The 26,348-nt window shown below is 46.4% G+C and overlaps 1 protein-coding gene across 1 annotated transcript; it reads right to left on the minus strand.

Moving 5' to 3' along the window:
- Positions 1-5,236: 5,236 nt before the first annotated feature.
- LOC134400385 (aquaporin-3-like) lies at positions 5,237-24,935 on the minus strand. The gene is made up of 6 exons (XM_063128715.1): positions 24,807-24,935; positions 13,132-13,258; positions 11,310-11,447; positions 9,657-9,775; positions 7,694-7,911; positions 5,237-5,427 (listed from the first exon to the last, which is right to left on the minus strand). The coding sequence occupies exons 1-6, from the start codon at positions 24,912-24,914 to the stop codon at positions 5,259-5,261; spliced, it is 879 nt and encodes a 292-aa protein (XP_062984785.1). The 5' UTR covers positions 24,915-24,935; the 3' UTR covers positions 5,237-5,258.
- Between the last annotated feature and the right edge of the window lie 1,413 nt (positions 24,936-26,348).

Genomic DNA, 26,348 nt, shown 5'->3' on the forward strand with positions numbered 1-26,348 from the left:
CCAGTTAGGCCTGGCACGTGTGCAGAGAAGCAAAGATGGAGGTTGCAGGCAAGACCCTAATTTAAAGATAAACAGTTCCTCTGTGAGTGCTTGGCTGGTTCCCCACTGTTCAGAGGGTACATTTGCACATACATGTAGGTCTATTTGTGCACAAAGTTGTGTGCACTGAAAGCTCTTGCTCATGCACACATCAGAAGCTGCCTTCTGCTGAATCAACCACCTGGTCCAGCCAAGCTCAGTACTAGGGTGACCATATGAAAAGGAGGACCGGGCTCCTGTATCTTTAACAGTTGCATAGAAAAGGGAATTTCAGCGGGTGTCATTTGTATATATGGAGAACCTGGTGAAATTCCCTCTTCATCACAGCAGTTAAAGCTGCAGGAGCTAAGCTGCATTTATATCCTGCCTGCCTTCCATGATAGAATGCAAGGTTTTCCCTCACACCAAGGCAGAGATTCCATGGTCAAGACCCATGTGATTGACTTCCATTCATGATCTTGGCCAGCTTTATTTATTTATTTTTGTTACAGTTTTCAACTGCACAGTAACCTAAGTATTGTAGGCTACGGCACAACTGAAAACATGAAAATACAAAACAGCAATCAGACCATAAAAAAGTCAGATTAAAGCAAGACAAAACAAGCCAGAAGGGAAAACAAGATAAAAGATAAACCAAGCAGCAGCAAGTAATAAAAACAGATGTAAAACCTGCAGCACGTGGAGGGGGGGGAACAGTGCAAAGATCTACAAGTACTAAAACAAGTGCTAAAATGGCTGGAGAAATGAAAAGCATTTCTGGAGAAACCTGGCACTGAAAAGTTGATTGTGTAGGTGCCAGGTGAGCCTCTCTGGGGAGGGCATTCCACAGATGGGGGCAACAATAGGGTGACCATATGAAAAGGAGGACAGAGCTCCTGTATCTTTAACAGTTGTATTGAAAAGGGAATTTCAGCAGGTGTCATTTGTATATATGGAGAATCTGTTGAAATTTCCTCTTCATCACACCAGTTAAAGCTGCAGGTGCCCTGCCCTCTTTTAAATCTGTCACTTTAGTATAGCTCCTGCACTTTAACTGCTGTGATGAAGAGGGAATTTCACCATCTTCTCCATATATACAAAGGACACCTGCTGAAATTCCCTTTTCTATAAGGTACAGGAGCCTGGTCCTCCTTTTCATATGGTCACCCTAGGCAACGACCAAAAAGGCCCTGTGTGTTGAGGCACCTGCCTTGCTTCATTTGCCAGGAACTCCTGGAGAAGAGCCTCCGTAAATTAATTTAGGTGAGGGATGTCAGAGGAATCTGTCCAGGGGATGAAGTTTTCTTACCTGTGAGCTGGCCTGGCTTGATACAGATTGAGTTGGGCCGGCTTGCAGATTTTCAGGTTTTGTAAGGTTTTCCTTAAATAAACATTTATGCAAATTTCAGCAGCAATTTGCTTAATTTGTGCAAATTCAGGCTGTGACATGCTTAATTTGCACCAATTGCAGGTGCAATTTGCACAAATTAAGAACATTATAGTCACAATGTACGTGAACATCAATTTAAGAAAAGAAAACAACCAAGGAGGATTCCTGGATTCTGGGGGAAGGCCCATGGCTTGGCTCACAAATGCAAGTTGTTCCAGGGGCTCCAGGGAAATCCTAAAGGTGCTGAATTTCACAGTGACGGCCATCCCTACCTTAGGATCTGGGTAGGTAAATGTGGGACAGTAACCCAGCTCCAAGCCACTTAGGGCTTTAAAAGTTAATACCAGCAGCACTTTGAATGGGCCTCATACAGACTGAAAGCCAGTGCAGATGGCAAAGTACTGATGTCATGTGGAAGTGATTCATAGAGAAGCAGCAGGAACTCATGTAAAGGTGCCTTCATTGAGAAGTACAAATGGCCTGCAGGATGAGTACAGCTATCAGGCATGGGGCCAGGGCTAGGGTGACCATATGAAAAGGAGGACAGGGCTCCTGTATCTTTAACTGTAATGTAGGAAAGGGAATTTCAGCAGGTGTCAATTGAAGAGGGTGAAATTCTCTCTTCATCAACACAGTTAAAGCTGCAGAAGCCCTGCCCTCTTTTGTATCTGGCCACTCTACTATAGCTAGTGTAGCTTTAACTATTGTGATGAAGAGGGAATTTCACCCACTTCAATTGACACCTGTTGCAGTTCCCTTTTCTAGATTACTGTTAAAGATACAGGAGCCCTGTCCTCCTTTTCATATGGTCACCCTAGCCAGGGCTCTGTTGAGTTCCATCATAAGCCAGAAGACAGTTGGGTTCACACAACAAGCCAGAGCATGGGTTGAGTGTGGGTTGTCGCTGAATTGTGGGTTGTTGTGTTGTGTGAACCCAGCCACGCTAACTGCCCATGGTTGGCTCTTCTGGCCTGTGCATAGGAGATGCCAGCATGACTCAAGGAAATCTGGGGCTTGTATTTATGGAGAAAGCATGTCACATTTCTAGAAGTTCCTTCTCTCTTGTCTAAGCTGGTATAAGCATCCTCAAGCATGAGCTACAGTTTAGTTTCATTTTTTCCCCTTATAATAATGCAGCCTGACTTAAGGCGTTCCGGACCTCCAGACATGGGTAAACAGGACCTTTCTCCAATCCTGCTACACAATTGGGCCTTTGGAGCGTGTTTTTGCCTCTTATAGAACGTCTTCTGTGCCGAAGTGCAGAAGGCCCACTTCAGTTGCGTTTATCACCTGGAGCTGGGTTGATACCAGCTAGAATCAGGGCCTTTTTCATGGTAGCCTCTTTCACATATTATCCCAAGTGAAGCCCACCTGGTCTGTTCCCTTGAAGCTTTTAGAAATGCAGGCAAAATATATTTATCCTATGCAGGTTCAGACATGGCTGGCTGGAGAATACTGGGGGTTGTGGGATGTTTTCTGTCTAAACAGGCATAGGATTGCACCTTAGGTCTGCCAGACTTCTGGGATCTAGTTGTTTGAGTTACTTTTATATTGCTGTTTTTACATTTATTATTTTACTTTTATTATTGCTTTTTATTCTATGTGCTATTGCTACATTTTTAAAAAAATGTGTGCTATCTAGGGGACTCTCTGGTTGAATAGGAAGTGTGTAAATGTAATGAATGAATTGGTACAGGGAATGCAGATCAGCACATTATTGTAACAGATGGCATCTCCACGGTCAACATTTTTATTACAAACTGGTTAACGGCTAAAACAATCCAGAGACAGCAATTATACAATGTATATATGTATTTATTTTATTAAAAAAAATGTAAATACATTACAAACAGTTTAGACTTTACAGATTGTGCAAGGAGCTACACGACTGGTCGCAGGTTTGCATCAAATTGGAAAAACATGCAAAGATGTTTCTCCTCTCTTACAGTGGTGTTTTTTTGCCCTTAATGCAGATGTGAATTCATTTAAGTGGAGGCACTTTTTCAATGCCCTGCAGATTAACACTGAGGGGTTGGATAAGTGGGGTGTGTGTGTGTGATTAAATCCTCCCAAAACAAAGAGAACCCAATTTGCATGATCTATCCACCCAACGTCCCCAGGGTACCATTACTGCCAGGTGGCAAAGTTGGCATCCCAAGTAGAAGGCCAACTAAAAACATGGCACCTTTTGGGATCGCTCCCAAGCATCTCCTATAAATTGCATGGCTGGGGACGACCTTTCACTTCCTGTGGAGAGTCACTGCAAGTCATACTGGGCAATGCAAGGCTAGATGGATTAATGGTCTGACTCAATGTAGCATCTCTGTACATTTGTAAGACGTTCCATTAGCACAATACAGCGGGAACACCACAAACCCATCTATACCCTTCCAAAGAGCCAGTGTACATGCAGTCTGTTTCCCAGAGGGGAGGCATTCCGGTCCAAGGCTTGCTATGCAATACTTTAGACTGAAACCAAAAGCATTTTTAGTGTTTAGAGAGTCCACCAAACAATCATATTGTAGTGACAGCCCAAATCTAAAAATCCCAGACAGGCATCCTTATGAGGACAAGAACACTCTGGTTTGCCATTCCTGGTGACTAGAATGTTTCCTTGGGACCATTCCATGCTGGGTGTAGAGGCTTGCAGGGAATGCGTCCTTAGTGTATGTATAGTTATGCCCCATTTTCCTCCAATATTTGCTGCATTGCACAATAATCGTTGAGGGTGGACTTAGTGTTTATTGCAATAAAAGGCCCAGGCCATGACTCAGTACCATGAGAACTGCTCTTAAGCCCATTGAGGGTGAAGACGCAGGATGGGAACCCAACTGGTGTGAATGAAGCCTAGAAGTAACTACCTGGGGATATTTTTTATAAATGCATTTTAAAAAAAGCAAAACAAAAACAAAAAACCCAGACTGAAGCAAAGTCGAAATGTACATGCACACGCAACATACGCACACTTCTCAAAAGCTGAATGCCATTTTTTGTGACGGAATGTAATGAGGCCTCTGTATAAAGCCTCTGTAATGAATCCTGGACACATTGGAAGAAAAGGAAAGGAACCTCTCATGCAAGCACACCCTACAAATCAACATTTTCCACAGCCTTTTCTCCAACAGCGGTTCCTGGCAATGAGCTTTCATATCCATCCATCATCTTGAAATCTCTGCTCCCACTGAAGGCGTCCCTCTGCTGTAGCTTATTCTGAGGGAAAGGTTGACCAAGCTGGGCCCACGATTCCTTACCCTTGTTCAAAACATAATGGGATGAATCCAGCCCAGCAGAGAGTCAAGCTGCTCTGTGAATGGATTTTGGCCCACGCAGGAATAGGCAGCAACTGCATAATACACACCCCAGCCCTAACCCACCCGGTGGCTCTAGAACTATTTACAAAGGGGAATCGACACCATTCGAACCCGCAGCCTGCTGACACGGGAGACAGTCGAGAGCTTCAAAGCAACACACCTCTTAGTATTTGGCAAAAGAAGAAGCTGAAGGACCTAGCTGCAAAATGGCCAGTCTTGTGCTTTAACCACTGGTCACACTGTCCCCCCCTGTGCGGATAGAATACGACCACAGCTGCGCAACAGTGTGCCGGGGGTGCAGGTTCATAGTGGAGCTTGCAAAGGTATGCAAAGAAATTAGGACAGAGAAGACTAACTCAATAAGGGGCAAAAAAACCCCAAAAAACAAACCAACCACCCAACAACCCAAACTCCTGTTGTGTGTCTGCCTTGTTCTCCCATCTCTCTTCTTTGGTTATTTCAGTCCGTTGTTCTATTTATTTATTTTTTAAAAAATTGTCCCTCGGCACAGCAAGGAGCAGCAACATCCTGTGGCTGCCTCAAACATTGTCTCTGTGCTTCATGTTGGAGAGCTTGACAGTTTCCTCGTCATTCGATTCACAAGCGGGTTCGTCGTGGCATCCAATCATCAGCTGGTAGACCCCCACGCCAGCCACGGCTCCTAGGAAAGGGGCCACGATTGGAATCCACCACCATTGTCTGCCGGTCCTGTAAGATACAAGCACCAGAAAAGGAGGGGTGAGGGATGGACGCTGGGGTCCCGTCCCGTCCCCCTGTCGCACCAGAGTCTTTCCTGTTTCTCTTACTTATTTCAAAAGCCTTCTTAGCCTTTTCTTTTTCTTGATCGCTCTTATTGATTGATTTATAAAATCGTTTCTGAGTCAGCTTTTGTCACAGAAAGGGATCCCACGGCAACTTAACTATAAAACAGTTTCATAGAATCATAGAATACTAGAGCTGGAAGGGGCCTACAAGGCCATCGAGTCCAACCCCCTGCCCATTGCAGGAATCTACCTTAAATTTACAGATTTTAAAAGTTTTTTTTAATTTACTCTTAGCATTATCTGCAACCTTAATACGAACTCACGTCTAATTTAAATTTTAACACCTCTGGCTCTTAATCTATGCGTGCCACCCAGCCTAACTGAAGCACCTTTAAGGCCCACTCAGTTCTCCCTTCTGAAATTTCACTCACGCAAGCCCAAAGGACCCTCTTGGAGAGTAGTCTCCCTGCTGCACTCTGCGTGAGTCTCTGGCATAGTGTCCTTTCAAATAGCTTGTTCTTGGAAGCGGTTGCCCATTCCATCTCAGGAAGCCCACCGTGATCAGTGACTGATATAGCAGGCAGCCTCTTAAGTTCAGCCAGAAATTCTTAGTATTTCACGCTCCAAAAGTAAATCTAGACACTCCCCTCCGATTATGTACAATAATTACATGAGGCTCCCATGGACCATGTTGATCTCCCAGGAGGCCAGATGAGGACTTGTTTACAGTTCACGGTCCTGAGATAATATCTAGGCAAGGCTATGTCTTGACATGAATCTTGAGGCTTTCGCCTGAACTCTCCTTCCCCTGAACAGCTTTACAGGTTTCTACGCCTGTTAAGAAGCCACACTAGATGACCTGGATTCGTTCAGTCCAGAGTCTCCACTCGTGGTCAACTTGTCACAGTAAGAATCACTTAATGTGCTGCAATCTCAGACTTGTTTACGTGACTGAGGCTACATCTCTGGATACCTTCATGATGTCAGAATACTATCATTCAGGAGATAGAAGAAACCTGGCGGCAGCCTCTCCCAACCATGTTAGATTGCAACTCCCTTAATTCCCAGACAGCATGGAGTAGCAATCCAGCACTGTTAGAAGGCAACAGGTTGGACAAGGTTGGCCTACAGCCCCCACCCCTCACCCCAGTAGTAATGATACAACGTACTCCTTTCGTTGCCTCATTATTAGGGTGACCCTATGAAAAGGAGGACAGGGCTCCTGTATCTTTAACAGTTGTATTGAAAAGGAAATTTCGGCAGCTGTCATTTGTACGTATGGAGAACCTGGTAAAATTCCCTATTCATCGCAACAGTTAAAGCTGCAGCTGCCCTGCCCTCTTTTAAATCTGGTCAGTCTAGTATAGCTCCTGCAGCTTTAACTGTGGTGATGAAGAGGGAATATCTGCTACATGCACTTATTTTATTTTATTTTATTTATTTATTTATTACATTTTTATACCGCCCAATAGCTGACGCTCTCTGGGCGGTTCACAAATGCATTGCATACAAATGACACTTGTAGTAATTCCCTTTTCTATGCAGCTGTTAAATATACAGGAGCCTGGTCCTCCTTTCCATATGGTCACCCTAATTTTGGGGCCACCGCTTTTGCCCTTAGCCCCGCCCCCTTAGCCTTTGACCCCATCCATTATAGGAAGGCTCTCCCTATGTGTTTCTCTAGGGTGACCATATGAAAAGGAGGACAGGGCTCCTGTATCTTTAACAGTTGCATAGAAAAGGGAATTTCAGCAGGTGTCATTTGTATATATGGGGAACCTGGTGAAATTCCCTCTTCATCACAACAGTGAAAGCTGCAGGAGCTCTGCCCTCTTTTGTATCTGGTCATGCTAGGCAGGGCTCCTGCAGCTTTCACTGCAGTGATGAAGAAGGAATTTCACCAGGTTCTCCATATATACAAATGACACCTGCTGAAATTCCCTTCTCTATGCAACTGTTAAAGATACAGGAGCCCTGTCCTCCTTTTCATAGGGTCACCCTACTCATTATACTAAAGTCTCAGAGTTGCTAAGTTAGTAATCTTGGCAGTATCCTGAAATCAGCATCCTTTGCAACAACAACAGGCGTGAACAAGGCGGGTGTTTCGTTCTGAGCTCATTATTCACGAATGAAAAGCGGAATAAAGGCAGTTGCAAAGGTGTCCCTCTCGATTATATTCGAATCAGTGACGGGGAGAGAGATTCACTTACGTGAAAACTTCTGAGCCCCAGCCAGCAATGGCCGTGAAGAGGCGAGGACCGAAGTCTCGGGCTGGGTTGACGGCATAGCCAGAGTTGAAGCCCATGGAGGTTCCAATCACCAAGATGACGAAGCCGACGGTGAAAGCCTCCAGGCCTCGGGGCACCGGATTGTTGTAGGGATCCACAATTGCCAAAACGCAAACAAGCAAAGCAGCTGTGCCGATGAACTTAGAGGGGGAAGGAGAGGAGGAAGAATGTTTACAAAAGAACTTTTCAGGAATTTAAGAAGAACTTAAGGAGTGCTTTGCTGGATCAGGCCGAGGTCCGTCTTTCCCCAACGTGGTCCCTTCCAGAGATTTAGAACTGCAATTCTCATCAGCCTCAGCCAGTATGGCCGATGGTCAGGGATGATGGAAGTTGTAGTCTAATATAACCGGAGGGTGCCAGGTTGTCAAAGGATTGATCTAGTCTGGGACCAGAAGTCCCAGCCTGCAATGGTGAGGGGAAAAGATGGTGGCTTTTGCCTGTTGTTTGTCCCTAGCATCTCATCTTCAGAGGTATACTGCCTCTGTTCATGGAAGTTCAATTTAGCTACCATGAAAAACACTTCATCATTCAAAGTGCTGGTTATGACCTATAAAGCCCTATGACCTATAAAGTCCAGGTTATTTGAAAGAACGTATTCTCCATTATTATTATTATTATTATTATTATTATTATTATTAATAATAATAATAATAATAATAATAATAATAATGTTATTATATTTATTTGTATCCCGCCTTTTACAAAGTTTAAAATATACATGGGGGGCGGGGGAGAAACAAAACCATAAACATTTAAAATACACAACAAAATTATAAGACATTAACATAGATGGAGGGCCAGATTATTCTCCAAAGGCCTGCTGGAACAAGCAAGTTTTAGCCTGCTTCCGAAAGCCCCTCAAGGAGGGAGCCAGCCTAGCTTCTCCGGGAAGAGAGTTCCAGAGCACGGAGCAGCCACCGAGAAGGCCCTCTCCCATGTTCCCACCAAGCATGCCTGTGAAGAAGGTGGGACTGAAAGAAGGGCTTCTCCAGAAGGTCTCAAAGCACGGGCAGGCTCATAAGGGAGAATACGGTCTTTCAAATAACCTGGACCCGAGGCATATAGGGCTTTATAGGTCATAACCAGCACTTTGAATTGTGCCCGGAAACAGACTGGAAGCCAGTGGAGCTGTTTTAACAGGGGAGTTGTATGCTCCCTGTAACCAGCCCCGGTCAACAACCTGGCTTATGATCTTCTGGAGAAGCCCTTCTTTCAATCCCACCATCTTCACAGGCACGCTTGGTGGGAACATGGGAGAGGGCCTTCTCGGTGGCTGCTCCGGTGCTCTGGAACTCTCTTCCCGGGAAAGCTAGGCTGGCTCCCTCCTTGAGGGGCTTTCGGAAGCAGGCGAAAACTGTTTTGTTCCAGCAGGCCTTTGGAGAATAATCTGGCCCTCCATCTATGATAATGTCTTATAATTTTGTTGTATATTTTAAACGTTTATGGTTTTGTCATCCCCCGTCCCTCCAATGTATGTTTTAAACTTTGTAAGGCCACCTTGAGGCCCAGCATTGGGCAAAAGACGGGATACAAATAAATATAATCATCATCATCATCATCATCATCATTTACGTCTCTAATTGTTGCCATTTTAAGTTTCAGCTCTGTAAATATCTACGGTTGACAACAGCCTGTTTTGCTCATTGCGACTGGTAACAGCTTTGGTGGGGCAATTTGGATCTGGGAAATGACATGGGAGAAAGGATTTATCCCGTCTCCCCAGCGCCACTTCCCTGATCCAATTCAGAGGGGTGCGTAGTACACCCAATGTCATGTTAAAATTAAAAACAAAGGAGAAGCGTGTGCACTGATCTCATTTGTTCAGGCCTTTAAAATGAGCTATTACTTCGAAATGTTTAACCCCAGCCAGACTTCCAACTCTTACCTGGTCAAAAAACCCGTTCACGGACTGCAAGTGTTCTGAGGGGTAGGTAGCAAAGATGCCCGCAGTGCCGTTGGGACCTGTTACTAATAGCTGATTCCCAGCAAAATCCCAAATGGCATCTGGAAAATGAAACAAAGCAGAGGATTGATCAGAGTGGAATTGCCAGCACCCCAGATTTCATTCCGATGGTCCAATAGGGAAGCTTAATCCTACTTTGGATGGGAGAAATATCAGTGAAAACAGTACAGTGTTTTAAATCCCATTGTCCCAACTCAGGGAGATTTAAGCACATGCTTACAAAATTGCCCCATTGAAAACAGTGGCACTCAAAAGCTCCATTGTGACCATCGTTGACCCCTGTGCCCTAATGTTGCGTTCCATGGGATTGCATGGAAGTTGGTTACAATCCATGTGAATAAGATATGGAGGCCAGGTCCCTTCCTCTGCCCACCGAAGGCAAGAGGGACCAAACAGTCCAGAAGAGGGATTAGGCAAAATCTCTCTGGTTTTGACTCTGGGAATTAATTTGGAGTTCATGGACGGACAGGGTGCCGGTGCTTGCTGGGTCAGAATTCCTCAAATTGCAAAGGAGTAAGAAGAGCTCAAAAGTCTGGCAGAAGGGCATTATTGGGCCTCCATTTCTATGGGGAGAGATAGTTCATCGAGCCACAGGTCTGCTGGTGGTAATGATGGCGTGGGATTGTTGACATGGGAAGATCAAAATGTCAGTTGTTGACATGGGAAGATCAAAATGGGTCTGGTTGAAGAAGGAAGGATTCACATTTTGGGGCTAGTGCCCAAACTCTAGTACCCCATGGGTACTTGTCAGACTGGACTATTTATTTATTTATTTATTTAAAACATTTATATCCCGCCCTATATTAATAAGATCTCAGGGCGGTGTACAGATAAAAGCATACAGTATAAAAACAGTAAACATACACAGCTAAAACAAATTAAACCACGAACCAAGTTAAAACGATATATAATTTAAAAGCAGTACTAGGACAACTTTATAAAAAATACACAACAGTCAATCCTATGCTATCATCTGATCAGTGCTGGATTTAGCCACTGCCTCATTAGGTTCTAATGGGTATCATAGAATCATAGAATAGTAGAGTTGGAAGGGGCCTACAAGGCCATCGAGTCCAACCCCCTGCTCAATGCAGGAATCCACCCTAAAGCATCCCTGACAGGTGGTTGTCCAGCTGCCTCTTGAAGGCCTCTAGTGTGGGAGAGCCCACCACCTCCCTAGGTCACTGGTTCCATTGTCATACTGCTCTAACAGTCAGGAAGTTTTTCCTGATGTCCAGCTGGAATCTGGCTTCCCGTAACTTGAGCCCGTTATTCCATGTCCTGCACTCTGGGAGGATCGAGAAGAGATCCTGGCCCTCCTCTGTGTGACAACCTTTTAAGTCTTTGAAGAGTGCTCTCATGTCTCCCCTCAACCTTCTCTTCTCCTGGCTAAACCTGCCCAGTTCTTTCAGTCTCTCTTCACAGGGCTTTGTTTCCAGACCCCTGATCATCCTGGCTGCCCTCCTCTGAACACGCTCCAGCTTGTCTGCATCCTTCTTGAAGTGTGGTGCCCAGAACTGGACGCAATACTCAAGATGAGGCCTAACGGCCATCTCCTGTGCCTGATTCACTTACCAAAGTACAAGCCAAACACGATGCCTGCTCCTAGGAACGCTCCAATGGTCTGTGCGATGGCATAAATAGGCAGCTTGATCCAAGGTTCCCGGGCCATAAGGCACATGGCGAAGGTGACTGCAGGATTCAAATGGCCACCTGTGGAAGAGCTCAGAGTTAGAGGCCATTTTCTATTGCCAAACGCACGCTGGAAGGAAAGGGCTCTTTTGCTCCTGTTAATGGGGACATTGCAAAGGCTGCACAATCCTCCCAAGGCACCATTGTCAAATCACTGGGAGATCAGCATTACTTCATACGCTGTGATTAAACTGTTCAAAGTCTAGACATAAAGACTGCCTCTTGGAATGGGGACAAGTTGTGTCAATGGAATGCAAATGCTGGAGTCAGCCTAAATTAAGACTAATGTCAGCTACATCAAACCTGTCTCAATCATGCAGATGAAGCAGGGTTTTCTTGGCACATCCTTCATTCTCATTTGGGTTGTCACCCGTGCATTGCACTCAGGCACAGGGAATTAACTTTGCACTGTCCCTCTAAGTACAGCCAGGTTTCTCCCTTGTCCCTCTCTTCTTTTGGCCTTGGCGAAACCCTGCTGCAGGCCTGAATTAGGAGCCCTTCCAGGGAACTCCACAGAGACTTGAAAATAAATTAGTTAGGTCACCAACCAACACCTGTGGCAACCTTGAATTGAACAGTCGAGGTTCTGCAGTCAACACGAGGGGGAGGGGCAAAAGAGCACTGAAGCTCCGCCCCCTGAGCTCTGGAACACTTCTCTAGCCACTCACACAGCACTTGTGTCATTAGACAGTCTACAAGCCCTTTCTGTCTAGGAGTATTTCCAGGGCATTTCTGTGTCATAGCAGCCATTGCAGAGCCATCCCAGGGCTTCCCCCTGAAGCTCGGAATTTAAAAAGTCGGGGACTCGCCCTGACTTTTTTTTCCTGGTGCAAGGCGACCACAGCATCTGCTGTCTGTCGTCTTGCTCCGGAGCTGCTTCGGAGGCGAGTCTGGGCAGATGGCGATCCCTGATTGGTCGCCATCTGCCCAAATGGGGGAGGTGGTGGGCCACTGGCCCACCTCCGTGCTTCTCCGGTGTGGGGAGAAGCCAAAAAGAAAAGGTAAAACAACAACAACTTAGAACGCAAGGAGGTGGGGGCGCCCCGGTGCTCCTCCTCGCGTGCAAACACACACACCCCACCGTGCTCACTCCTTCATGTGGGGACAACCCCGCAGGAGAGCAAACGCGGGGGTTAGAGGGCCCACAGCGCCCATGTGCCGTCGCTAAAATAGCCCCCTGTTCTAACTCACAGGGCTGCTGTGACTCCTAGGCAGCCCAACCCTATGTTGCATTCTTGAATGATTTTTAATCATTTCAAATAAATAGAATGGGAATTTCTGCCGATTGGATGTTGTCTGATACTTGGCTGATTTAATTATTGGTTTGTTGTTGTTGTTGTTTTTCGGTGACTGTATCTTTTCCAATCATCTGATCAATAATTTTAGTCAGTTTTTATAGAGTGAGCGGCTACGAACGCCCGTGACGGGATGGTTCAAGTGAGTTGTGCATGTATAATAAAATACATATTTTCTTGCAAGTTCACTGTGGTTTAGTTCCGAGTAAGTGAGCATAGGACCGCACCCTGCTCTCAATCTGCTCAAGTCTGCTCTCAGTTCCTTAGGGACATGAGAATATTCTACTCGAGGGCAGTAACATTTCCATGGGCATAAATTCCATTGTGGAAGGTCTTCTTTGCCGTTGAACAATGCCAATTTCTTCTATGTCTATGGGGGGAAATCTGTGCCATAAATCTCATGTACATACCTGAAACCTGTCCAGCAATCAGAATTCCAAGAGTCACAGCAAAACCGAAAGCCAGGTTGACCGTGAGAAAGGCTCCATGGGATCCTTTGCTGAGCACAATTTGAGCCACTGAGCCACAACCGAACATCTGAAAGAAGAAAAGGTCTTGGTCAAATATAGTTTGGCAGATTCCTATCCTACAGACTCACTGCTTCTTCCATCTTTTCTCTTACTGCAGTTAATCCATTAATAAGAAAAAAGATGGAATAAGTGCACCATGACATCTAATTAGTGGCGCTAAGGTTTGGAAGCACCCCAGGCTTTCCCCATGAGAAACCAGTTCATTCTGTTTAAAGCTGGTTGGGCACAGCACTGATTGGCCAGAATACAGCGACGTCACCAACCCGCATTCTCCCACCACACCGAAGCAATTTTTCAAAATGTAAACATTAATTCTGTTTTCATTGGGTTAGTTTTTTCAATAAATGTACATGTGCCACTTGAAAAATTGTAAAAAGGTGAACAACCCATCTGAAGCATGGACGAAAGGCAAGAGAGATTACCGAAAGGGTGATAGAAATGTATTAACCAAATAAATAAACATTTGATGTGCTGGGCAGTGTCTCTGCTTTGCAAAGTTGGGGAAAAGTCAGACTGGAGGTGAAGAATTAAAAAAATACATCACTTGCTCATTACACGTCCGTCTGTATACATATACACCACATGAAGGAAGTGGATTCATAGAATAGAATCATAGAATAGTAGAGTTGGAAGGGGCCTATAAGGCCATCCAGTCCAACCCCCTGCTCAATGCTGATTGATCTCCTGCATTTATTTATATGAGCCCATTTTTTTTCTGAAACGGCAAGGGACCTTCTTGTGTCAGCTTCTTGCAGGAGTGTTGAATCTCTTTCAGTCCAAAGGCCGGATTCCCTTTCAGATAAACATTTGGGGGCGGAAATCCAGTGGTGGGCAGAGCTGAATGCAAAAAGGGGCAGGGTCAAGTCTTTTAGCTTACAGCACTTACTGCCAGTAACTTGAGCCCTTAGGAAAGACATTTTTACCTTGTAGAATGAGGGGTGGGGGGAATTGCACAAAAGCTGGGAAGCCACCAAGGGGAAAGGGGGAAGGGGCATGGACTTCTTGGGGACCTCTGAGTGCTGGATTGGGCCCTGAGGAGGGTAGGTTTTGCCCCCTGGCCCTGAGTTTCTGCACCCCTGGCTTATTGGATCACACATTGCACGGATCGCCACAAGACCAACCATCCTACTGAAAAAGAGCGGCTCCCGGTTGCTTTGGTGGAGAAGCACCCTCCAAAGAATCCTCTCCATCCCACTGAAATCGCCAGGACGAAATCACCTTACATCCAGGCACTTCATTTTAGAATTAATGCTCCATTTGCTGCATAATCGCACACTAGGTAGGCTCTAACAGTGGCCAACAAAGTTCAACCAGACAGCTGGGCATAAAGCAACGTCAGCATGATCTTTGAGACACCGGACTTGGACATTTTATTAATGAACGTGCCATCACGTGACCCAGGTAACTCAGGCTCTGTGTAGTTGAAAAGCAGCACAATAGAAACGAATTGGTATCAGTTACTCAGGCCGTAGCTAGACCTAAGGCTTATCCCAGGATCATCCAGGGTTCGTCCCTGCCTGATCACTGGATGTCCTGTGTGGCACTTAGATCAGCCTTCCTCAACCTGGGGTGCTCCAGATGTGTTGGACTACAACTCCCAGAGTGCCCACTCTGGGAGTTGTAGTCCAACACATCTGGAGCACCCCAGGTTGAGGAAGGCTGACTTAGATGAACAGGTTTGACCCCAGGACAATCCTGGGATAAACCTTAGGTTTAGCTACGGCCTCAGGCTACCATGTTCCCTGCTGCACAATTCGTATTAATATGGTGCAGTTCTTTGACGTTATGTATCTTAAAATGTGGCATATGCGTAGCCTTATGGGTGGATTTACAAACAGGCAGCAGAAAAGAATTTCTGTTTGCATAGGTTCAGTTTGCTCATTATACAACCCGGCCCTCTTTGCTTTGAGATTAATCCTCCTCCTCCTCCTCCCACTAACAAGATTTTTATTTCTCAACTTGTAGTGAAGGACAAAAAAAAAAGGTCTGCATGATTATTTGTCCTTTGAACTTTAAACAATATGGTCCCTGAATCAATACGGCACACACATGCACACACAAATGCTTTACAGTTTTATCTTGGGGTAAAATTATCAAGAAAATTATCATTCTGACTAACAACTTTCCTGTAAAGGAAGTTGAGACGATTAAGGCACTAAACCCGCAGCCTTTTGTAGACCCAGATTTATTCCAGGCATGGTTGGGTTTAGTCAAAGCTCCAGGCAAGTTGGGTGTTCGAAGCTTTCTGTCATGTCTTAGGCTGTCAGGGCGCAAGGCTTCCGTGAGAAAGGTTGCACAACGAAGAGCGAGGGACTGCAATTAAAGGGCGTGTGACAGGCAGGCAGTCCAAACACCTGCTCTTAAAACGGAAACCCAAAACTGTCCAGAAGTGGGGATATTTCTTGTGCCCTAGCAACTCGGTCCTCATCACCTTCACCTCTCTGCCATTCCCTTCCTGTCGTGGTTTGTTCAAGTGCAATTCACGTCGGTGTACATGGTAAATGTACGTTAACATCCACAATACTCATTCAACATACCACAGTCCACCAAACCCTTTTTCTGCACCCTTATCTCAGCCAATTTCTTTTCTGGAAAACGCCTACAGGCCAAACACTACACAGAGAAGGCAAATTTAGCCCCAAGGCGAGGCCGATCCAGATATATTGCTATCTGAGGAGGAAAATCTAAATCTAAATCTAAAATCTAAAATCCCCATATGGCACCATAAGAACATAAAAAGAGCCACACTGGATCAGACCAAAGGTCCAGCTAGTCCAGTATCCTGTTCACACACAGTGGCTGACCAGTTGCCTTTCCAAAACTCCCATTAGGACATCAATGCAATAGAACTGCCCCGCCCATGTTCCCCAGCAACTGGTGTACATAGGCATAGTGCCTCTCATTTGAAGCAGCACATATCCATCAGGAAGCACCATTGAAATGAATGGGGGACCGTGCTGTTCCCATTAACCTCATCAGGGCTGGCACACAAAAACATCCCAGGGATTGCCCCTCCGTGTGTCCCCCTAAGGCTACCTCTCCCAACCACTGCAATGATGTGATATGTTTCCACTGTGCCGGTATTCCATGCAGTGCAGCATTATGGAACTCCAAGGGTTTGCAATTCCGTTACAGTTGCCACATTGCATGGAGAGAGGTGTCTGTGTGTGTGTGTGTTATGGCCATTCGTCGGAGCTGCCCTGTTTGAAGGGCGATCAAGTGTGCTCTCTTCACAACTCTTCCTTGTCCTAGTGTCTAAACAGCAAATGCCAGTTAATCCGGCACGCCCAAATCATTCCGCAAGGCAATCTATCACAAAACAGCCAGGCACAAACGTAAAGGAAATACAACAAAGGCTGACATTTAAAAGAAGCTGCGATTCAAAGCTCTTAGCCATGAAATCCCTTCACACAAACTGAGAGGCCTTTCATTTTAAAGTTTAAATAAAAGAGCTAGAACCGAGCAGGGCCAGTGCTACCATAGAGGCCACTCAGGCGGCCGCCTAGAGTGCCAAGCTAAGAGGGGCGCTGGGCGCAGCACAGCACTCACGCGCGTTGGCTGTGAGCCGGCCCGGCCCGAGGATTGAGCTGGGCCTGGGTTGGCAAGATGGCACCCCGCGCCCACCCAGCCAAAGCAAAGCCAGGGACGCTGTGGTGGGGGTGGGGCGGCTCCACGTTCGGACTTCAAGAAAGCGCCCGGAAGAGAGAGAGAGAATGTATGGGTGAATGGGGTGCATGCAGGGGGTCTTTGAGTGAATGCATGTGTTCATGTGGGTGTTTGTTTGAAGTGAGTGATGTGGAGTGTGTGTGTGCGTGCATGTGTGAGTTGGGGGGGGGATGATTTGGAGGTGATATTCCTATTAAATGATGCATTTTAGACCCATAGACGTTCCTTTCCAATTTGTTTGCAATAATTGGCACGACGTATTTCTTGCACTTTAAAATAAATTTAGCAGTTTCAAGTTTTGTGCTTCTTATTTTTTTCCAGGAAACAGATGTTCTTGTAAATCAAAGTTGGCATTTTTGGGTATGGTGGTGAAAGTAGCTCACCTTGCCTAGGGCGCAAAATAGTCTGGCACCAGCCCTGGAACCGAGAAGTCTTTTATCACCACCAGAGATGGCTACAGTCATCATTCTGCTAATTGTAGGGGACCACTACAAATTCGCTGCCTATAGTTGCGTTCTTGAAATCTCTTCTATAGGTGATGCTTTCGTGCAAGCAAAAGGCAATGCCAACATTTTTGGATTGATGCAACGCTGTCTGCTTTTTTTTTCTTTTTTTTTAAGAAAGCGAATTTGAAAAAGATGTCGACTTCTTAAAATTTGGAAGAGGATTGGTTAGAGGAAACATTTCTCTTGGTTGTCTTTGTGAGACACAGATGAGGAAACAGTGTAAAGAAGATTAAAGCAATGAAAATGAAGAAAAGAAATAGAAAGAGGAAAAGAAGAAAGAAAATAGTGTTTTGTTCTATGAAATACAGGGGTGGGTGTGATTAAACATAAAAAATAGCACTGTATCCTGGGAAGAGACAGTGTATAGCTTAACTGTCTCCCTGTCCAGGATCCCCCTTCCGGATAAATTCTGCCTTCCTTCTGGGAAGTCCTATGGCTGCCATAGAACAATTGATTTGCAACCACATTGGGAATACAAAAGCGCATAGGTTTTTGGCTCTTTTTTCCACGGACGAGAAATAAGAGAAGTACACAAATGGAGATGAAGTAAATGCACAGGTGTGAGAGTTTCATGTGAAAGCAATCTCTTCCCTGTGTTATTTTCTCCTTTACTCTTTCATAATCCTCCATTCACACATATCCACTCACACTGACACACCACACACAAGCAGTTAGGCAATGGATTTCTACTGAACCCCTTCCTACAAAAGCATGCACACACACACACACACACACACACACACACACACGCACACACCAGCATTCTTCTGCAAAGGTTTTTGGTGCAGTCAAATAAATAAATAAATCTGAGCAGTTGGAATGTTCATTAACATTCCGTAACAGGCTCAGTTGTTGGGACAGCGCCTTTCAGTCCACTCAAGCCCAAGCTCTCACACCCAGCAACTTTGGAAGCATGCATTTACGTAGGGTTCTTTTTCTTTTCCCTTTTTAAAAAACCCTTTAGCCTAGTGTATCTGATCTGGGCAGTTAAAACTATTTTATTTATTTATTTATTTTGCAAATCTCCATGCTCTGGTCTTGAATTTGAAACTTCATTCATCTCCCTGCAACCAGATTAAATGTCTTAAAAGATTATCCCAAGCTGGCTTGGACTTCAGAAACAATTATATAGCTCTCTTTCAGAGTATGAGCAGACCTGGGAAGAATCAGCTCACTTCCTCTCTGCTAGGAAGGCACTGCCAGGCCATCTTAATTATGTGCAGCCCTGCAGAATGCAGAGTGTGCCATATGCTCGCCTTCCAGTGCTCTTTGAGGATTTCCCCCCCCCCATCCGTTCTTCCTCCCAAACTTCACCGCAAGGGAGGATCTGGATGTTACAGCAAAGGGAGGAAAAAGGAGAGGAGGCGAGAGACGCTTTTAATACAATGACTTCCAGACAGGTCTTTCCCTGTATCTGGCTGAAAAGCAGAAACGTTGGCCAGAGAGCAAAGAGAGATATCTAGCAATGCAACCAGAGTCCGCCAAAGATGCGGGGCTTGCTGGCCAAGGCAGGAAGGGGTGAGCTCCACAGGACCTTAGCAAAATCGTAGGCCATACCGATGCAGCAAAATAGCAGCAACTCGGCATGGGTTGCCCACTGGTGTATCCGTTCCTGCACTGCTACCACATGCAGGGTAGGCTGGGAAAACCACCACACTGAACTTCTCAATAGGAGTGATTTATTGCATGTTCATGACTGGCCACTCATGGAAGTTTGTGAGTCCTTTACATGATGCCGTCAACCTCCAGGATGTTTCCCATACTTTCCCCCATTTATCCAGCTTTGAAAAAGATTGGAGATAAACTGGAATAAACCTTAAAGGCATGAAATTGGCAGTGTGTGAGGCACCGTTAGATGACATTGTGGGGAGGAGGGGGGTTAACCCTTCACTTCCCAGGGGCAATCCTCCTGGGAAATTGGGACCTCCTGCTGGTATCAATAAACACTCACGGCTCTAAGAAAAAGACCCATGCTAGTAATGTCCCTGCTGAGGGTTAGGAGACAGGTCCTGTGTCTCACATGTCTGCTTTCGACCTTGCATCTTTTTGCTGCTGGAGACGAACTCCCAAATCAGATGTGATCTTATTCACACCATCCACCTTTTTAAAGTCAAGAGTAACTGTTGGGAGAGGGGCAGTCTGGAGCAAGGCGGGGAGCATTCTTTAATGCTTTCCCTGCACTGTAGTCCTGACCTAGTTCTCCTCCTGCCCCCCCCGCCCTCTAAAGCTGTTATTTGCATCCAAAAAAAAAAGAGCTTTTCTCCTGATGCAAACAGCAGTGGTGGGTGGATCCAGATCGGGATCACGGTGGGTGGGGGCAACAGGTTAAAGACTCTCTTGCTCCCACCCCACTCCTGACCCAGATTATGCACTCCCTGGTTGCTATAGCATTTACTTCTTTTATATATATATTGAATTTCCAAAAAATCCAAAAAAGAAGGAACAGAAGACAAAGGGTATGTCTAGACAAGGTGGGTGGAGGGATATGTTCTCATAATTTTATGATCGCGAGATCGTCCCCCTCATCTATACACGCGCGCGATGTCCCGGGAGGAAGAGGATCTCGCACCCGCCATTTTGTTTTTTAATCTGAGAAGTCCTGCGCAAAATGTAAGTGGTTGTTACTCGCGAGGAGCCGGGGGGGAAACTGCAATGACGGGCCACATGTCCCGCGCTCTGGGGATCATCCTGAGACTGCGGGAAAAAGCAGGATGGAAGGGTAGGGCGATATCCCAAGGAAAGGGAGGAATCCTCCCTCCCTGCTCCCGGGATGCCCTGTGCGTCATGTGGACGCACCGGACGATCCTGGGGCGATCCCCGGGATATCGCCCTGTCTAGCCATGCCCAAAGAGCAAAAAAGTTCAGAAGAAAACACTTCTTAAAAAAAAAAAAAAAGCCCAGAGACACGCACACAAACGCCCATGCACGAATGATGTGATGTCTGGTTTGGTCTCACATGGTAGATCTCCTGGGAAAATTCTTCCTGCAGCTTTCCCTTGGTGCTTTTTTTAAATTTTTGCATGGGGGTTTGAATCCAGCTATAGGGGAGCTGCTATTATGTACTCAGCAGCCCCGCCTTGCTGAGCAGGATGGGTGCGGGTGGCAGCCCTGCACGGCGGAGACCCCGCTGTCAGTTCCTGGCTGCCATGCAGATCTGTGAGGGCCCCCACACCTGGCCCCTGCCAAAATGGGTTTGTCTGTAAGTCAGTACTCTTTGTCTCTTATTCATTAAAAAAAATACTCGTAGGGATGGATGCCGTTTCCCTGTTTGTAATAGGTCCCCTCTGAAGTCAGGAGCATTCCAGCGAAGACTCCCTCACCTGGAGCGTTCACAGCTTTCTTTCATTTTCAGAAAGATGTGATTCTGATCTCGGATGAGTGATCGCTGGGCGTGTGCAGCTTCCTTAATTAAACCTGGCATTTCCAGGGATCGGGGAACTGCTCAAGGCATGCTAGATCTTCGCAAAGAGCGCACGTTCTCACTGGGGGCTAGAGGTGGGTGCACTATGTGAGTTCTATGCCTCCTTAGGGGGCTTTGAGGCAGAGAGAACGGGAGAACTCCCCACCCCATTCTCCAACGCTGCCTTTGAAGCCTGGCCATATACACAGTCACCAGGGCCAGCCCTACTGATAGGCAAAGAGAGGCGGTTGCCTCAGGCAGCAGATGACAGGGGGGTCAGCACCAAGGTGCTGAAGCAGACAGCAGCCTGTCCCACAACCCCAAAGCTAGCCTGCTGCCTTCAGGTGTGGTGCAGGATGCTGTCTTGTTGCCCGTGCTGAAGAGACACTCAACTGCCAATCCAGTCAGCTTTTGACCATGGAATGGGAGGGGGCGCCATCTTGGTTTTTGCCTTAGACAGCCCTGACAGTCACCTCTCTCCTTCAATGCTTACTTTAAAACAAAACAAAAAGCTTCCCAAGAAACCCTTTCTTTACTCATAGGCCTCAGCTAGACCTATGGGTCTAGCGCGGCGGAGGGGAGGATCTCGCGATACAGTTATGGTGAGATCTCCCCCTCTGTTTACACGCCGCTCGCGATGACCTCGGAGGAACAGGACGTCGCGCCCGCCATTTTGTTCTTTATTTTCTTAAAGGAGAAGAGCGCACGAGCGCTCGTGCGCAAAAGGTTAGGGTTGTTTTCCCCCCCACCCCACCCCCGATGGGCACAGAGCTCCTGAGGAGCGTTGCACCCCATGCGCGGTTCCCAACTCCTTGCGAGTAACTGAGAGGAGCTGGGACAAACTGCCCACATGTTCCGTGGCCTTGGGATCATCCCGAGACCACGGAAGAAGCAGGCTACAGCTGTAGGGCTGTATCATCCCTCCCTGCTCCCGGGATCCCCTGTGTGTCTTGTGGACGCACAGGGACGATCCCGGGGCGATCCCTAGGATATCGCCCCATCTAGCTATGGCCTTAGTCATGGTTGCCTCCCCCATCCTGCCTTTCCCTCCCCTCCGTTGTCTACGCCCGATCTTACACCACTGTCTAACTTTAAATTGTAAGCTTCTTGGGGAGGGGGGCAGGGATCTATCCTTTCACTTACATTACTCAGTAACTTACATTACTCAGATATAAAGGAAAGGGCAAACAATTGCTGCTTCTCTGATTCTCGGTTTCCTTCACAAGTAGAAGTGAGGTGATCCGTGACGAGAATATTAGATGGATAAGATAGGGGTAAGCAGGAGCTATCAATGACTGAGAAATAACCAGCACAGAGACGGTAGGATAAGGTTGCAGTACAGGTACAGGAAAGGTGTGACCCAGGAGTTGCACTACAGCGGACTAATGTTGCTGCCTTTTAGGAATTTGGCCCTAGGGTTGATAGAAGATAACGTGGTTGTTACGGCTGCAAATGTTGGTTTGCTACAAAGACTGCTGGCTCACGATCCAAGAAGACGGTTGATGAGAGCTAATCAATGTAAGCAATGAGAAGAGACGGTTGCCAGAAAGCTGGGTTGTTGGAATGAGATACCCGGCACAGTTTGGTGACTCTGACGCCCCTCCAGCTCATGGGAAGGTGCAGAGAGATGGCTGAAAGAAGTGGTTTGCCATTGAAATGGATGGAGAGTGGGAAGGGTTCTTATCTAGAGTTTGGGGGAACCTGGGAATGCAGCAGTATGAGGCGGAGGGCTTTGCACACGGATCCTTGCATGTCGTGTTCTTACGTCCCCCTTTTATATTTGCAAATGAAGCAAATATTACTAAGAATCGATAAATGATGACGAGGACTTTTTCACATTCAAAGGAAACTGTGACGTTGCCCTTGAACTTCTTGCCACTCAGATGGTGTGTGCGTGTGTGTGTGTGTGTGTGTGCAAAAAGCAGGCATTTCAACAAATGCTTCTAAAAGGAGGTACTTAAATGAGCAACCCTGCGTACACTTGCTCGGAAAGTACTTCTAATGAGGGCAGAAAACATTGGGCGCTATTTGCATTAGATGCCTCTGTGCGTGGTTCCACTCTGCGGTTAATATATTATGTCACATGCAGCACATGACCATCTGCATAGTGATGTGGGGAAGTCTGTGTGTGCGTGATTTGATGGGACATGTGAGGGGAAGGGGTGCAGGAAGGGTTAATTTCCCCCCACTTCCTTGTTAAGCTGAAATTTCACAATGGGTGAAAAGTCTGTTTTGCAAAGCTCTCTGCGGCTCAGGGCTAGTGAGAGGGGAATCCCCCCCCCCTTCTCTTGCATGGAACTGCGGAGCATTAAAGCAGTGAGGAATCTTGTGGCTTTCTAGGCCGCCTCAGTGCCTGTACGGAGGATGGAGAAGTCCCCCTGACAGCCTTGGAAAGCAGCGTTACCCCCTGCGCTAGTTGCACAGAATCATAGAATCACAGAATAGTAGAGTTGGAAGGGGCCTATAAGGCCATCAAGTCCAACCCCCCGCCTAGCGTCCAACATAGTTCCGTGGCTCTTCCAAATGAGGTTTTTATGGCGCGATTGCCTCGCCTCATCCACAGAATTTTACAAGGAGTCCAAACGATACCTTCTGCTTGTGAGCTCCCCATCCTGCCTCCTCATTTCTTCTGGCTTTTTGCAGAAAATCCATCAAGGAAGGAAAAGGACAGAATCGCTGCAAATGTCTTCTCAACGTTAGCACTAGGACCCCTCTGTCTGGACATCTCCAACCTGTAATCCTCCTGCGTTTTCCCACCACTTTTTCCAAGAAAATCTGTTAAAGGGGGTGGCGTAGAGGAGGCAGCAGGGAAACGTGGGAGGGCCACAAACGGATAGACGGTGTTTGGATCCCCCATCAAATTCTGTGAACGAGGCAGCGCAATTGCACCCTAAAAAAGGCAGGTCTGGAAGCAGCACGATGCCTTTGGATCGGTAGCAAACTGCAAAATGGCTGTTGCCAAATTATCTCCCTTTATACGATGACAAATGAGATTTCCCCATCCGAAAAAGCGTTTCCCCTACGTTTCAGTATGGAGGTCTCATATATTTGGAAGAGCAAAGAGTTGCTGCATTTAGCATGTGAGATTTAGATCTGGGTTCAACCCAGGTGGATTCTGGACTGGCTAAGCCACTCAGGGCCATTTCACACACTACACAAGGCAAACCCAATTTTGCCACCGAGGATTCACTCATCTGAGACCTGCAGCCAATTCTGTCTCCCTAATGAAGGCACCGCTTTGCTGTACATGTTTGCAAATACATATTCCCCCTGTTGACACTTCACATTTTAAAGGGCGCACTTAAAACTTGTAAGCATACACCTAAACACTTCGGCTCAGTTCTCACTCTGCAAAATGAGACATATGATGAGGACGGACCTCAAAGGACTGTTGCGTAAATTAGGATGATGTTGCTGTGCCTGTTAGCTGTATGGCACATTCTACACGAATTCTGGGACGTGGGGTGGGGGTGGGGGAGATTACGGGGCACGTTGCAAAATAAAATACAAACTTGAATGGAGATTTGTCTTTTGAGGAGCAAATCTGTCTGTTGTGCAAATATGTAAGCTTTCCAGTTCCACAGAGCACTTCAGCTGTAGCTGTGGAACTACATTTCTGTGTGACTCCAAAGCTTGCCTCTTCCAGAACATTTGTTCTTAGCTTCTAAAGGCAAGACACTCACAGATACAACCATAGGGGATGTTTTGCTGTACGTCCACTTAAAAAGATTGGTGTTTGCCCAGGAGTGCAGCTGAGATCGTCCACAACTCCCTTTGATTTCAATGTGAAAAAGAACATTTTACTCCACTGCAGATCGCACAAAATAAAAAAAATCATCCCCACAACTGACATTCATCAGCATATGGTTTTGACCCTCAATATTCTTGCAAAGCTACATCTGGGCACATAACCATGCAAATCATCATCATCAACAACCTTACTTCCCCAGCCCACCAAAATCCCACGTTCCCAGTCCACTTACCACCAGGATCAGTGTGCCCAGGCATTCGGCCAGGGCCTGGCGGACAAGTTTATTCCTGATCCTCAGCCTCATGCCGATGGCTGAGAGTAGATCCTTCTGCCTGCCCATGGTGCCTGGATTTTCCTCCCGTCTGGTTGAAAGATGAGGGAGAGTCTCTGTGCTCTTCAGCCTTTGCTCTCTGTAGCTCTGAAGCTGATCTCAGACCTGCCGTGTCTTATAAACACATGGAGCACTCCTGGAGACACCTCCCCGGGGGAAATCCACGCCTACCAACCTCTTCAAATACAACTTACTCTTCCACCCCTCCTTCTCTTGACAGCATAAAGACTGAGTGGGCGGTTTTCCTTGCTTTTCCTTTTTCTTTTTTTCCTTCTCCTTTCTTTTTTCTTTCTTCCCCTTACTATTACTCACGTAGGCACCTAAACCACAGCCTAGATCAGGCCGGGTGTTTGAGTCCATGCCAATTTCACTCCAGGGGCACCCCAGGTGGCTCCAGTGATAGGGTTAGCAATACCACTTCCTCTGTTCTTTGTCGATAAAACATTCAGACTCGGTTGCGGGAGAAGTTCTGAGCCCACTGCCCAATTGAGGACAATGGGAGTTGTAGTCCCGTACATCTGAGGCGCACCATGAGCTGGGAAGGCCAGCTTGGTCTGGTTTAGGATAAGACTCAGAATCACAGAACAGATTTACACAGGTCTGAATCAATGCAAAGAGAGATGAAGGAAGAGAAACTTAAACCCCGGCTATTTTCTCAGTAGGAATTATAGGCGTTTGATCCAGTGCTCGCTGGGGCTACAACCGGAGCCTCTGTTGAAAACTGAAACATGGCAATGAATTAATAGTTCCTTTGAGCATGTACAGAGAGCTTTTCCTACACACAGTAACAGAGTGGGATTGTACATATCTGGGATAAGTGGGCAAGGAGTTGGAGCTGCATTTGTTGGTCACATGTTTTATTAAAATTAAAAGCTGTCTTGGTGGTACAAAGAGAAAGTGGTACATGGGTTCAGCGCTACCTCCAGGGTTCCTGGTTCAAGTCCTGCAGGACCTTTGATTCATTCAAGCTTCAGCACTTTCTAGAGATTATGTAAAATGTATTTACGCTGGTAGGTGTTTAGTCAATCACCCTTTTCACATGCTCAGTGAGTATGTGGAGAGGAGGCAGTTGCAAATACCTCCAGTCCCTATGCCCAACCTCCACAAGGCATTTGAAGTCTCAATGGGTTCAAGGAACAAAAACCTATTATACCTAAGCAACCTATAAACAACAACAAAAAGCAAAAGGCCTATGAAACAAGGTTAAGGAAAAACAAATCAATGAACGCTGTTCAGCAGAAATGGACAACTTGAGGCCCTCCAGACGTTTTGGACTACAACTCCCATCATGCATCACCATTGCCTATGCTGGTTCTGGTTGATGGGAGTTGCAGGCCAAATGCTGATCCCCCCCCCAATTGTATAGGATCCTTTCATTTATCATAAACTAATTTTCTATAAAGGGTTAGATCCAGTTATAATCATACTCAGAGTAGACCCATT

The sequence above is a fragment of the Elgaria multicarinata genome, chromosome 6 (assembly GCF_023053635.1).
Source record: "Elgaria multicarinata webbii isolate HBS135686 ecotype San Diego chromosome 6, rElgMul1.1.pri, whole genome shotgun sequence".
Classification (NCBI taxonomy): domain Eukaryota; kingdom Metazoa; phylum Chordata; class Lepidosauria; order Squamata; family Anguidae; genus Elgaria; species Elgaria multicarinata.

Excerpts from the sequence above, each read along its gene's own strand:
- LOC134400385 (XM_063128715.1), bottom strand. The coding sequence starts at position 24,914 with ATGGGCAGGCAGAAGGATCTACTCTCAGCCATCGGCATGAGGCTGAGG. Across the intron at positions 13,259-24,806 it reads TGGGCACACTGATCCTGGTG|ATGTTCGGTTGTGGCTCAGT; the intron begins GTAAGTGGACTG and ends TTCTTCTTTCAG. Across the intron at positions 7,912-9,656 it reads TGAACGGGTTTTTTGACCAG|TTCATCGGCACAGCTGCTTT; the intron begins GTAAGAGTTGGA and ends TCCCCCTCTAAG.